The sequence below is a fragment of the Engystomops pustulosus genome, chromosome 4, assembly GCF_040894005.1.
Source record: "Engystomops pustulosus chromosome 4, aEngPut4.maternal, whole genome shotgun sequence".
Lineage (NCBI taxonomy): Eukaryota > Metazoa > Chordata > Amphibia > Anura > Leptodactylidae > Engystomops > Engystomops pustulosus.
Genome location: NC_092414.1, coordinates 159,046,753 through 159,061,978, shown reverse-complemented (window position 1 = coordinate 159,061,978; position 15,226 = coordinate 159,046,753). Strand labels below are relative to the sequence as shown.

The window sequence follows — 15,226 nt, the reverse complement described above, 5'->3', positions numbered from 1 at the left end:
ATATCAGTTCTAGGGAAAGGGAGATGATTTGAGTTTTTAGGTTTTTTTATTAGAATTTTTTTTTTTTTTTTTTTTTGAAACGCATCTGTTTTTTGTCCGGTTTTCAGAATTTGCGCAATTAAAAACGGACAAAAACGGATGCGTTTTTTAACGATGTGAAAACGGCCCAAAAACGGCCTAAAAGCGCCATGTGTGGCATCACCCTAAGGGAAAGGGTTTTCTATCTGGATGAGTGCTTTTTTTTGTTTCTAAATCATTATCCATCAAATTGGCCAAGTTTGGTTATTTAACCCAACTCTAACCACTTGTGTATGACAAACTTTAGCTTGCCTGAAGCATCATATATGTTTTGATGAACATGTTTCTATTTACATTCAAGAAGTTAAGAATTGTAGATAGTTATTCATTTCTATGGCCTTCTAATGGTTGTGTTCTTCCAGGTGAAGTGCGTGATGAGCTGGGCCGTAAGGTGGAAATTAATGAGGTACAAGCTATTTTCCATTTTCTTCAATGATTTTTTCGTCATTGGTACAACACTACATTACACATTGGAAAACCATGAATCAAAGCAGCATCTAATTGTAGAGACACTTTTGTAGCAACTAATCTATTTTTAATTGGTCAGTCCTACAATTTAGTGTCTATATACACGGATAAACTATATTCAAAGGCTTTCTTTTCTATTATGTATAGTAAACCTTTAGCAACTAGGCAGTTCATATTTGCAAATATGAGAACCATTAATACTTTTTTTCCATTTTTCTGTCGATGGAGCCATGTGAGGGTTTGTTTTTTTAAGGATGAACTGTTTTGTGCTGTACTATGTCTACAGTTTCATCCCTAGATTGGTTAATACCCCAATCCTCATGTTCCCTGCCCTAGCAAAACTCTGATCTGCTTACAGAACCAGAAATAAGGTACTGTTAAATCTGTACCAACTTAAAATCTGGGTACACAGAGAGAGGCAAAATGGTAAGACCTTTCTCATATTGACTATTTTCAAGTGCCCATTTCAAACGACTATTGCAGAAATCGGCAGAGTTTTTTCGCTGCAAGTCTAATCATTTTTTACTTGGATTCTGTTATTTCTGTTATGTTTTTAGGCTTTATTTTCATAAAAAAACTGATGACCGTTGTCTTATGTTTTCTTTAGTAATGGATCAGTAAAAACATATTGCACATTGCATCTCAGAGGAGGTTTTGCTGCATCCCCATAGACTTGCATAGGGATTTTTTCATGCATGTCATTTGCAAAATGAGAACATGCTGTGAGTTTTTCATTTGTGGACATGAAAAAAAATTTGGATGCAAAGTATATATTCTTGAGACGTTAATGAAACCATATACCACTCCGATTTGTGATGATGTGCCAACCACTACAAACGTTTGTCATACAGTAAAATAGTGAACACAAATTTAAAAAACTTGGTGATAGTGCAGTCACTACTACATGTAAAGTTAAATTACAATTTATTCATACTTGATATATTGATTATAGTGATACAATTACATATATCCCCCCAATCTACTGAAATAGAGCAAATGTCGGAACTGTGTAGCTTAAATAAAAGAAATGATATTAGTATTACAACACCATACATCAACCTATAAAACATACTGTCATCAGGCAAGGATTTTATATCTAACCAGTAAAGTGCCATTAGACAGAGACAGAAGAGTGGAATAACCCTGGGCCCTAGCTTCTCCACATTAAAATGTGCCACTCTTTTATTGATCCATGTTTCCAATCTTTTTTTTGCTGTAACTTCAGTCAGGTAGGACACATATTCATCCTACAGTGCGATGAATATGTGTCCTACCTAACTGTAGCTACGTACTATCACATAGTCTGAGTTATTCTCAGCTGACCGGGACACCGGCATCAGCTAACAGCCACACTTCATATATGCATAGTGGATAAAGACACATGGAAAAGAGGGTAATGAACACCGGAGCCAGTACATGCTATTGGGACAGGTTGTCTTGTACTAAAGAAAAGAGGTACAATCATCATAGAGCAGAGGCTTCCATTGTCTGCACTTTATATATTTATACTGTGATACTGTGCAGAGGTTTCTGTTGCTTATATTTACATCATTTGAAAGCCTTGGACTATACAACAAGAGCCATAAATATATAGAACATTGTTGTAACACAAGTGAATTCTTGCAATATGCAGAAAAAACTCACCTGGTACATAGAGGGCTCTGCCTGTGAGTCTTCTCTGTCAAAGCATTCTGTACTATTACAGTACATGTTGGGAAAGGGTTTTAAAAAAAACGCTTAGATAAAAAAATGATTTTCTTATTGGAAGCTCTAATGCCAAATGCTTAACTCCTGAAAAGTACAATTACATAGTGTAAAAAAGATAAATTATCTGATTTCTGTAACAAATCACATAAGGTAGCAACACTATAATACCTTCTCTGTGGTCCATACTAAAAGAGCCAGAAAACATTATAAATCAAGAGGTACGGCTGCTGGATATCCATGAATGTCTGTAATAAAAAGAATCATTACCCATAAAAAATGTGGCCATAATTTGTCGATTTGCGAACACAGCTGCTTCGAATAAACTGGGATTTAGATTATAACACTTGATTCTCATGAGAACTCTGTGACATTTTGGTTCAGTGACTGTTCAAACAAGCGCAATCCAGAACACAGTCACTAAAGATAAATCCAGATTAACTTCCCTTCTGGCTGACATACATTTTGTGGTCCATGAATCATGATTGTGGTATTGTATTGAATCATATATGGTTTCCACCACATTGCATATTAATCCCCAATAATTAATAAAATGTGTCCATTTCCTATTTATTTCATCATAATTTAATGGTTTGTGCTTACTGAAAAATATCTTGTGATGTTCATTTCTTTATTTTTCAGAAAACAGCTCCAGTGGACTTTTCATTCAACCCTCTTGCTGATAGCAAGTTTCAGTTTTATGATCACAGCTTAATAGAGGCTATAAAGCTGGAGGAGCCCCATGTGCAGGAGTTTTTCCGATTACTCTCCTTATGTCACACAGTTATGTCTGAGGAGAAGAATGCAGGTTTGTATTCCTCAGTCACAAGTGGATTCAGCATTGGTGACTGGAATGTCACTGTAAAGAAATGTCAAGGTCTTGGACTTATTCCGTCTACAGTGCTGTTTCCTTTCATCAGCATTTTGCTGTAATATTTTATTTTCTAACCCAAAGTTATTGGCTACATTTCTTGCACTTAGTGTTCCTTAGAAAAAGATGATTATTTAATGATCCCCAAGTTTTGTTTCAACATTTTCCTTGGCAAGTGTGTATTGTCAGTTTAAATGATGTGATAATGGTTGACTTTCATTTGTTTCATCATGGAGACATGAGACTTTATTAGATGTTTCTGTAGAGGGTTATGGAACAATAGAAATATTGCTGGTGAGTGAGAATTATTGTAGTCTAACCAGACTTCCCTTCTCACTGAAGCAACAGGAATATTCTCAATATAAATTGTGTCAGTGCGGCTCCCTGATGTCCGTGATGCTCCCTTGATGTCCGCGCGGCTCCGCTTCTTTCTTCCTCGCGGCTCCTCTTCAATTTTCAGTATTTTTTAAAAGCCTGCAGAGTGCGGCCATGATTTCTTCCAGCTGGCAGGCACATACTATGACGCGGCCGCCGCTGACGTCATAGTTTGCGCCTGCCGGACAGGAGATAACATGGCCGCGCCCTGCAAGCTTTTAAAGAAGACGAAAGATTGAAGAGGAGCCGCGAGGAAGAAAGAAGTGGAGCCGCGCGGACGTCAGGTGGCCGCCGGAGGGGGAGTATATAATTTTAATTTTTTTTTATTGACATGTGTATAAGCCGAGGTGAGGTATTTCAGCACATTTTTTGTGCTGAAAAACTTGGCTTATACACGAGTATATACGGTAGTTGCATATTATTAAAAAATGGACCTGTGTGAAGATAATTTCCCATAAATGTACTCATGTTGTCCCTTATAAATGAGAAAGCTGGATAGCACCACCACCACTGTACTCCAGTCATGCTCTATTAAGGTGTCCGACCACCTGGATTCAGTGATCATTACTACAGGACGGCTGTGGGACATGCACTTCATGTGAAAAAAATAAATAGTTTCTTTGTGCAATCAGCAGTTGTCGTTCTATCCAAGGACAGCAGTCCGTCCAGGGGACCATATGTCTATATTTATGGGAAATTATCTTCACACAGGTACATATTTTTAAAAAGCACTGAATTGAAGAAATGTATGTATATGGGAGATTAATTAAAGGGAACCTGTTTTTTTGTTGCATTTTTAACACCCCCACTCCACTCAGAGCATATTGCCTACAGTGCCAAAGAGTTTTTGTATAAAAATAGGTTTTACAGAAAAAAAATATGTTATATAGTAACTTTTAATGCTATGTGAATAAGTACTTGTCCCCTGGGAGTGGCTATAAATGAGCAGCCCTTACACCCCCCTCCCCCCCGCCACCACCACCACCACCACTGGGAAACCGCTCCTCCATGTGTACTTTTCAAATATATGAAAACGCCCATCACCCGGCTTAGTGACTGCTCCTCTATAGCCACTCCCAAGTGATGGGAGTTATTCCCAAGGGGGGGGGGAATTGCTACTCTATAGCCACTCCCAGGGGACAAGTGCCTAGTCACAGAGCACATGGCATTGGAAGTTACTATATAACTAATCTTTTTTTTTTCTGTAAAACCTATTTTTTTTTAATACAACAGCTCTTTGGCAGTGTATCTACTATGCTCTTGGGGAGAGGGGGTGCTAAAAATGGGTCTCCTGGCAACGGGTTCTTTTTAAGTTAAATGTGAATGCCCAGATGAGAATACCTCTTTAATAAAATGTGCAAATCAGAGGTTTGTACAAATGTGGCAATTTTAATTAAGTTCCCTGACAACAGTTGATTATTTTTTTTCTTTCTGTAATTTATAGACTTCTGTAACAACCCTCACTGCGAGACATTGATACAAATATTATCTATAACTTCGTTTGAATCACAGAAGTTATTATGAAGGCTTCTTGTAACCAGACATAATAGACAATGCTATAATTTCATTGACTGCATGTAGCATTAAAGTGCTGTTTTAGGGAGCCAAGGGTTAACTTGGATGCAGTGTTTCATGCTCACTATGTACTGTACCATACAGAAGTTATGCTGAGATTGCTTCCAGTATTTATAATTTAGCTACCTCGTGGCTTTTAGGTCAGACACGTGTTTGCAGTTCTGGAATTTTCAGAATTGCTGTGACTCATTTCTGATACCATTGAAATTGCTCATGATTTGTATGTTTATGAATGGGTCCCACACATCTTCCTGTGACCTTTTTCACAGGCATTTATTTGACCAAAAAAGGATGTTTTCCAAATGTTTATAGATATTACAAAACCTAAATGTTTTTTTCCCCTGTCCATTAAAGGTTGATCTTTACAGTTTTATTAGTCATATATAATAATGGCTTCTGTTCTAAAATTTCCTTATGTATACCACTCCTGTGTTCAAATTGTAGAGGTGTGGAAATCTGCTTAAGGCTGGGTTTTCATCAAGTTTTTGCCATATGTTGTAAAGAATGAGCCCAACATGTCCTTACAACGTATGGACCAGATGTATCTCACTACAGTGGGATAAGACGCTCCCCCTGTAGGGGTGAGGAGTGAACAGCTGCAGCGACCGTTGATTGGCTGCTGTAGATGTTAGGGTTGTTTCCCTATTAATGTCAATGTCCTTCTATGGACAGTGACATTATTGGTGTCTCCGCTCCTGCTGAGAAACGTATCCGGAGGGTGGAAAAACACAGCTTGCTATGTCTTTCCATTCTGTCTTTTTCACCCAATACGTTATATACTGGTCAGATGGAGACAACCAACATGTCTTCATCTGCCAGTATATATCAATGGGTAAGTTCTGCGTATGCATCAGAAGATTTTCCCGAGTATAAGCCGAGGCCCCTAATTTTACCACAAAATACTGGGAAAACCTATTGACTCAAGTATAAGCCGAGGGTGGGAAATGCTTTGGTCACAGCCTCCCCAGTGTATATAGCCAGCCAGGCTCTGCCCCAGTGTATATAGCCAGCCAGGCTCTGCCCCAGTGTATATAGCCAGCCAGGCTCTGCCCCATTGTATATAGCCAGCCAGGCTCTGCCCCAGTGTATATAGCCATCCAGGCTCTGCCCCAGTGTATATAGCCAGCCAGGCTCTGCCCCAGTGTATATAGCCTGCCAGACCCTGCCCCAGTGTATATAGCCTGCCAGACCCTGCCCCAGTGTATATAGCCTGCCAGACCCTGCCCCAGTGTATATAGCCTGCCAGACCCTGCCCCAGTGTATATAGCCTGCCAGACCCTGCCCCAGTGTATATAGCCTGCCAGACCCTGCCCCAGTGTATATAGCCTGCCAGGCCCTGCCCCAGTGTTTATAGCCTGCCAGACCCTGCCCCAGTGTATATAGCCTGCCAGACCCTGCCCCAGTGTATATAGCCTGCCAGACCCTGCCCCAGTGTATATAGCCTGCCAGACCCTGCCCCAGTGTATATAGCCTGCCAGACCCTGCCCCAGTGTATATAGCCTGCCAGACCCTGCCCCAGTGTATATAGCCTGCCAGACCCTGCCCCAGTGTATATAGCCTGCCAGACCCTGCCCCAGTGTATATAGCCTGCCAGACCCTGCCCCAGTGTATATAGCCTGCCAGACCCTGCCCCAGTGTATATAGCCTGCCAGACCCTGCCCCAGTGTATATAGCCTGCCAGACCCTGCCCCAGTGTATATAGCCTGCCAGACCCTGCCCCAGTGTATATAGCCTGCCAGACCCTGCCCCAGTGTATATAGCCTGCCGCCGCTGCCGGACAGATCGCAGAGAAGATATACAGGGGTCACCGGAAAGGTGAGTTTAGATATACTTATTTTTTTTACTCGAGTATAAGCCGAGTTTGGGTTTTTCAGCACATTTTTTGTGCTGAAAAACTAGGCTTATACTCGAGTATATAAGGTATACACTGCTAAAATAAAAATAAAGACAATTTAACTCCAGGTCCACAACACTTTTGTGTCATGAAGCTGTCTGGTTATGAATCAACATTATGAATCAATTTATATTGTGTAAATGGAACAGTCAACAGGTAGAAATTATAGGCAATGAGCAAGACAACCCCTATAAAGGACTGGTTCTGTAGGTGGCGACCACAGACCATTTCATTTTCTTTATAGGTAGCATGAGGCTGTGTATACAACCCACAGAAGTTGCTCAGGTTACAAAGACTTGACGCAAATAGACTTGGCGCATGTGATCAGTTTTTGGCGCAGCTGTGCTGGCTTCCATGCGACACAAATTGGGGTGGCGTGCCATCGGACGATCCGACTGATTTGGAATGCGCGCAATCCAATGCGACACAAATGCACCACTTAAAAGAAGGTGAACTCCGTCGGACCTGAGCGGAGAAGCGACACAGGTAAGTAAATGTGCCCCATTGACTTTGTAGACACCATGGAGAACATTTTGCTACCTACAACATTCTCCAGCAGGACTGTTTTGGGTAGGGAGGCATTTCTTTGGAGGACCACACAGCCCTCTGTGTGCTAGTCAGAGGTACCCTGAATGCCATTGTGTACCAGGATGATACCCTCAGACCCATTGTGAAACCATATACAGGTTCAGTAGGCTCTGTGGTTGTAGTGTGTCAGCAGTTCCTGCATGATACAAGCATTGATGCTATGGATTGGCTTCCCTGAATGCAATCCAGCACATCTGGAACACCATGTCTTGTTCCATCCACCAACATTGTTTAGCATCACAGACTGCCCTGGAGTTCACTGATGCTTTATGCCAGGTCTGGAAGGAGATCCCTCAGGAGAACACATACCACCTCATCAGGAACAGTCCCAAGTATTGTAGGGAGGTCATACAGGCCCTAGCAGGCCACACACTACTGAGCCTCATTTTTTGTCTTGCTGCATTTCTACTGAAGTTGGGTCAGTCTGAAAATTTATTTTACACTTTGATTTTGAGTTAGATTCCAAATCCAGACCTCCATTGGATATTCATTTTAATTGAGCATTCCAACTGTAATATTTCATTCTTTGGATGTGGTATTTTAGTGTTCTCTTTATTTGGTTTTGAGCTGTGTATATTTTTATAAATATGTTATAAATACACTGAAGGTGTACAATGGGGCTATACCAATTAAACTATCCAGTAAGCCATTCTACTACTTAATTGGTTTTATAATGCTAGATTGTAATAATCAGGAGGATATATACCCGCGTATAAGCTGTGATTTTGCAGCTGGCAGTGTTGGGCCATGCAGCCCATGCAAGACGCTGTCTAATTCCTGGTGGTAAAAATCAATTAATGAGGAGATCACTATACATTGATTTTAGGTGAGGTGGGGCCCTATTTTAATGTAATTTTATTTGTATCTATTTTTATTTTTGAAATTTACCAGTAGCTTCTGCATTTCTCACCTTAGGTTTAAACTCAGGCCAATAAGTTTTCCCAGTTTTTTTATAGTAAAACTTAGTGCCTTGGCTTCTACTTAATTATATATGGTAATTGTAATTGTGTATTAAAGGAGCGCCATATTCATTATGATTTTACACTCGATGAAAACCCTGTCACTTTTGGTCAATAGGCGTTCTCAATGAATTCATATAAGTAAAGCTTTTGAAAATGGAACCCATGATGCCTGTGTGAGCAACTTTTTTTTTCATGATTCTTAGAGCTTTGGCAGAAGATCGGCCTCACACCACAAAATATACAATATTAATACAGCTAACTGAAGCACAAAGAGCAATTTTTTTTACATATTTAAATTCGAAAATTTGAATTACCCAATTAAACATAGTATCCATGTTGTTTCAGGAGCTTATTGTACAATTGCATGGTTATGAGTAGGTCAATTTTTTTTTAAGAATATGAATAGGAAAGCATTTATACTATTTATATTAATTATTTTATATACTCGAATATAAGCCAAGTTTTTCAGCACAAAAATGTGCTGAAAACAATATGCTTGGCTTATATTCAAGTTAAAAAATACCCACAGTACTGACCTTACCAACACCCTCTTCTTCAGGTCAATTTAGCCAAAAAAATAAAAATTTCACCTTTTTGGGGTGTAGCAATTTATGGAGTTTTAGTATTATTTAAGCATCTCAAAAGTGACTTGAAAGCTGAGCAGGTCCCTCAAAAGTATGATTTTGCGTTTTTATTAAAGTGTGAAAAATCGCACCTAAAGTTCTAAGCCATCCTACAAAAATGAGAGGATGCATAAAAAGCCATGTCAACATAAATTAGACATTCGGTAAATGCTAGTTATCTAGTTATTTTGCTGTTATGACTGTGTCGAAAAGGTAGAAAATTTTGAGATTTGAAAAATTGAGTATTTTTCCTATTTTTTGGCAAACATTCTTTTTTTATATAAATAAAGTCAAAACATAAGTGTCAAGAGAAAACAATTTCAAAATTAAAGCGTTCCAAAGTTAGTGACACGTCAGATTTTTTTAAAAAATGGGCCATATCAGGACGTTGAAAAGTCGCTTCCGCAGCAAGGGGTTAATACTAAAATACAGTTGTACTTTCAAACATCTTGTACAATACTTTCATGCAGGTTAAATATTACCTACTTGTAGACTTAAAATGTTGCCTTAAAAATGCCAAGCATACAGGTAATAGATTAATAAGTGATAGCCAGCATGGGTTTACTAAGAATAGAACCTGATCTGCTTCTATGAAGTGGTGAGCAGATGTCTGGATGGAGGACCTGCTGTGGATATTGTGTTCTTGGACTTTGCAAAGGCATTTGACACTGTCCCACATAGACGCCTGATGGGTAAAATAAGTTCTATTGGTTTGGGAGAAATCATTTGCAATTGGATTGGGAACTGGCTGAAGGATCGTATCCAGAGAGTTGTGGTCAATGATTCCTACTCGGAATGGTCACCAGTTATGAGTGTTGTACCCCAAGGTTCTGTGCTTGGCCCACTACTATTAAATATATTTATTAATAGCACTGTGTCTATTTCTGCAGATGACACCAAGCTGTGTAGTGTAATACAGTCTATGGAGGATGTTCACAGGCTGCAGGGGGACTTGGACAAACTGAGTGTTTGGTCATCCACTTAGCAAATGAGGTTCAATGTGGATAAATGTAAGGTTATGCACCTGGGGGCTAATAATCCACAGGCAAAATATGTCCTTGGGGGAGTAAATCTGTGAGAGTCCCTTGTTGAGAAGGACCTGGGGGTACTACTAGATCATAAATTAAACAGCATGCAATGTCAATCAGCTGCCTCTAAAGCTAGTAGGATCTTGTCATGTATCAAAAGTGGTATGGACTCTCGTGATAGGGATGTAATATTACCACTATACAAGGCATTGGTTCGGCCACACCTGGAATATGCTGTCCAGTTCTGGGCACCAGTCTGTAAAAAGGATGCCCTGGAGCTGAAAGAGGTTTCAACGTAGAGCCACAAAAATGATAAGGGGTATGGAGCGTTTCGGTTATGAGGAAAGATTAAAACAAATGGATTTATTTAGTCTGGAAAAGAGACAACTACGAGGGGACATGATTTATTTATATAAATATATGAATGGTCCATACAAAAAATATGGTGGAAAGTTGTTTCAGATTAAATCAAATCAATAGACAAGGGGGCACTGTCTCCGTTTGGAGAAATCAAGGGTTAATCACCAGAGGCGACAGGGCTTTTTTACTTTGAGAACTATCAATCTGTGGAATAGCCTGCGTCAGGCGCTGGTCACAGCAGGGACAGCGGAGAGCTTCAAGAAGGGTCTAGATGCCTTTTTACACCTAAATAACATTGGTGGTTATGTTATATAGAATTGTTTCCCCTAAATCCCTTCCTCATCCAATCCCTACCCTTCCTTGGTTGAACTTGACAAGTGTCTTTTTTCAACCATATAAACTATGCTACTATGAAGATTACATGTTGCATTTGTTATGTTGCACTTTAGAATGAAATGTAACCTCAAAAGACTCTAACTGACAATAGTATTGCAAAAACTGCGACACAAAATTCTGTTTATGAAACCTAAAATTTTTTTTTTTTAATTCTCTTTTATTTCTCTTTTCTGTTTTTGAAATCACAGGGGAGCTTATTTACCAAGTTCAATCGCCTGATGAAGGAGCATTGGTCACTGCAGCAAGGAATTTCGGCTTCATATTTAAATCCCGTACACCTGAGACTATTACTGTGCAAGAAATGGGGAGAGTTGTAACATACCAGCTGTTAGCCATATTAGACTTCAACAATGTCAGGAAAAGAATGTCGGTCATAGGTAAGCTCTATATTCAGCAATTTGTTATAACCATACAACAGAACCCGCTTGCTTGATCTGAAAAGTTGTCTGTCTTTACTTCCATCAGACACAATTGGGTGGGGAATGGTTGTAAATTGGATGTAGTTTATCAGTTAAAATTACATATGGAGGTTGAAAAGGATCCATGCAGCACAACCACATATCTTACAATGATCTATTTTTGCTAGACTTGATCAATCTGAACATGAGGTACACATTTTCATCTACCTTATATACTCGAGTATAAGCCTAGTTTTTCAGCGCAAAAAATGTGCTGAAAAACCCAAACTCGGCTTATACGCGAGTCAAAAAAATAAATAAATCAAAACTCGCCTTTCTGGCGGCACCCGTAGATCTTCTGTGTGATCCATCTGGTATTGTTGTGCTGCACGACGGGGAAGGGGGGGGCTATATACACTGGGGCAGGGGCTGGCAGGCTATATACACTGGGGCAGGGACTGGCAGGCTATATACACTGGGGCAGGGGCTGGCTGGCTATATACACTTGGGCAGGGGCTGGCTGGCTACATACTGGAGAGGCTGTGACCAATGCATTTCCCACCCTCGGCTTATACTCGAGTCAATTGGTTTTCCCAGTTTTTTGTGGTAAAATTAGGGGCCTCGGCTTATACTCGGGTCGGCTTATACTCGAGTATATACGGTAATTGAATAATCCTACTAATCTTTTTACAGTTACTTCATATTAGTGTGTACCTGAGCACAGCAACACAAGGCATCTCCCACAACTGCTGTTTAGCAGGTGCTAGGAGTAAGACCAAGCTGCCCAACAGCACTCCTGCCACGCTTAGACCTTTTACTTTGACTTTTAGCCACAACAAAACATTTTTTTTTTATTTAAACGAAAAATTGCTCCCAAAGTTCTAAACCTCTTAACATCCAAGAAAAATGAAAGAATAAAAAATAAATGTTAGTTAACAGGTTATTTGGGTGGTATGACTTTCTGCTAGGAAACAGAGAATTTAGATATTTGAAAATGGAGTTTTTTTCATCAACAAATGCATAACCATATCACCCAAATATTTCAGCTGGCTTTGAAGTACAAACATTCAAGCATTCTCAAAATCACTGGTTTCTCTCATTTGGTTACATGCAGGAGAAGCTGAAACACCAGCAACAATTCCCACTTGAAAAAGGGCCATTTTAGACTTCTAAGTGCATTGTGTTATAGATGTCATATAAAAAATAAAGAATCCCACATCTTCCTGATCCTGGCCAAGTGTCATCTGGGGTGTGCCAAACCCTAACCCTTCAAAATGACCAGGATATGTAAAAGTGTTCCAAACTTCTAACCACTGATAGAGACACCTGTCAGATTCTGAGAATAGGACTTGGTCAAGAAAGTAAAAACTGTCTTCTGCAGCAAGCGGTTAAAAAAGGGGATCCCACAACTCTGTTTTTACCAAAAAAGTTACTGCCAGAAATATACAGAGATACAAATTTATGTCTTGTGGATGCGAAAATATACTCGCCCAGGCCATAGCCCAAGTGTACATACAGCTGGAGGGAGGAGTGAGCGCTACCCTTTGAAAGCCAAGCAAGTGGTCCTATATTTTGCGACATAGCAACACTGCTTGAGACACTGTGCTCAAAGCACTGTGACCGAGTGCCATAGATATCTATTGGGGCCCAGATGTGGTCACAAATTGTGTGGCAGTATCAGTGGAGCCCTTGCGGTTTTCTGAATGGGGCCTTAGTTATTGAATTTTCAGCTGGAGTTATTTCATTCATTGAGTGTTTCAAATTGCAGCCACCCACATCTGACATTTTTATAATGGTTGAAGTATGGTGGGCTGCCCCAAGCGAGTAGAGGTATTGATAATTATACAGAGGTATCAGCTTTATCATTGGTCAAGGACTAGGTAGGATCTCCATATCCTCTAACAAATCGCATCAGTGAACAGTGTCCTATGTAATGACCATTTGAGACTGTAGTATGCTTTTTCAAACTTTACTTCGTTATCATATATACAAGTATTTACATCTATTCAAATTCATCTTTTATCTTCAATACATTTTCATAGCATGCAATACGTTTTTGTCTGCGTCTAGCAAAAATGGGTAATCATGTGAGTGTGCTAACATGTAGAAAAGTCAGGAGGTTCACCTCTCTTGGTTTCAGCGGTATCTTCACACTACTCACTTGTTCAAAAACCCCAGGGCTGAGCCATAACTCTAACTGTTGGACAGCGTGGTATCGTCCACCTGTTGTGGGCTGCCCCAAGCTACAGGACCAATTGCTTAGAAGCTGAAATGCCCACTAGGGCAGATTTCTGAAAAGTGTTGTAAGACAGAGTAGAGTTAAACTAGACAGTCTTATTCTGCACCAGATTCATATAAGTGTCTAATGCTGGATGATAAATCTGTCATAAGTTTAAGAATTCCTATTCATACTTTACACCTCCTATTAGCTAGCTTACTTTACACCAGAAAACTAGGATGCAATACTGTTGGATCAGCAATATTTTTGGCGCACGGTCCTTTTTGGCACAAGGTCACGCCTACTTTCCATAGGTCATGTCCCTTTTGTCGAACTAATCGTGGAAGTGCCAGAATACTGTCTAAAACTCTTTATGAATGTGGTGCAGACAGGGTTATTGCGCAAATTATGACAGATTTCTGTCCTGGACTGATTAATAAATATTCCCCTATTTATTTTTAATTGTATAATTAGATTATATAGGTAAAATTACCGTTAACCGTAAGTTTCTAAAAGGCTGCAGCTGCATTCACTATTGCATTCAGCAGCTTCCATCATGGTTCAGGTTATCTACAGCAGAAAATAGTAACAGCCTGTGTTTTGTATTCTTTTTAACAATGGCTACAATTCATACATTTCTTTCTATGGGGAAGCTATTTTGTATCCATTACACTCTTCCTAAACAGAGTGTGTAACGGAAACCCCCAATGTAAGTATAAACTGGACCTAATATCTCATAAATATTCTATATTCTATTCTATAAATATTCTATTACATTTGAAAACAAAAAAAAATCCACTACTGCTGTAACTTTTTCTTTATTGGGTAATATATGGTCACTTTTGGATGTAATTTGTTGGAATATACTCAATGAGAGTCTGCATATGACACAGCTCTTAGGGGTTTCTCCACAGAACTACAGTTAAAAGCTATTATCATGGTGTCCAAAAGAAACAGCTATAGAAACAAACTTTTCTTTTCCACTTCTATTTCTCTCCTGCAGAGGATACTGCACATTAAACCTTACAAAATTGTACGGGACTTCCCGACTACTTAGACGTCTGCCCATCTGACAGAAGAGATTTTACCATCATTTGAATATGCAGGAACTAAGTTCTCTTCTAGGGGATAAAAATTCCAAACTGATCAAAATCAGATCTTTTTACACAAAAAATGCATATTCCCTTTGATTTCTGTCTCTCCAAGATTTTGTCTTGCTCTCTTCCTAGAACTGTGAAACTCTTCTTTGGCTCGTTCTCACATACAATCTATCTTTTCTCCCTGCCTGCACCTCTCACACTTCTGGCTGAATATGCTCTTACAGACTGTGTCCTGACTTCAAACCTTTCTTTTGTGTCCTTTTATTTTCTTTCAGAATTAGTTTATTTGGTATATTTTAAACTTTTTTCATAATTAATATATACAGTGAATTATGACCTATTTACAATGTAAAAAATAGCTCCTTTTGCACCAAGCCTAATTTTCTTTTATTTCAGTTTATTGTCTTTTCGGAGCCAGAAAACCCATTACTTATAGATGATATTTGTTACAGATTTTAAAAAAAAACTTCAGGATAAAACAAAAATTGGCTGTAAGCTGCTGTTGTCCTCAGAGATTTCTAACTAAAACCATGAATAGACCAGAGGTTTCTGTTATTCATCACAATTTTCTATCCACCCCTTTCGTGT

General features: G+C 39.3%; 1 protein-coding gene across 4 annotated transcripts in view; it reads left to right on the top strand.

Annotated features, from left to right (window-relative positions):
* The window catches only part of ATP8B4 (ATPase phospholipid transporting 8B4 (putative)), a 210,838-nt gene that overhangs the window by 161,821 nt on the left and 33,791 nt on the right, over positions 1 to 15,226 (top strand). For all 4 annotated transcript variants that reach the window (XM_072148286.1, XM_072148283.1, XM_072148285.1 and 1 more), the window contains 3 exons: positions 441 to 484; positions 2,893 to 3,058; positions 11,111 to 11,299. In XM_072148286.1, coding sequence (XP_072004387.1) covers positions 441 to 484; positions 2,893 to 3,058; positions 11,111 to 11,299 — 399 coding nt within the window. The remainder of the gene's footprint in view (positions 1 to 440; positions 485 to 2,892; positions 3,059 to 11,110; positions 11,300 to 15,226) is intronic.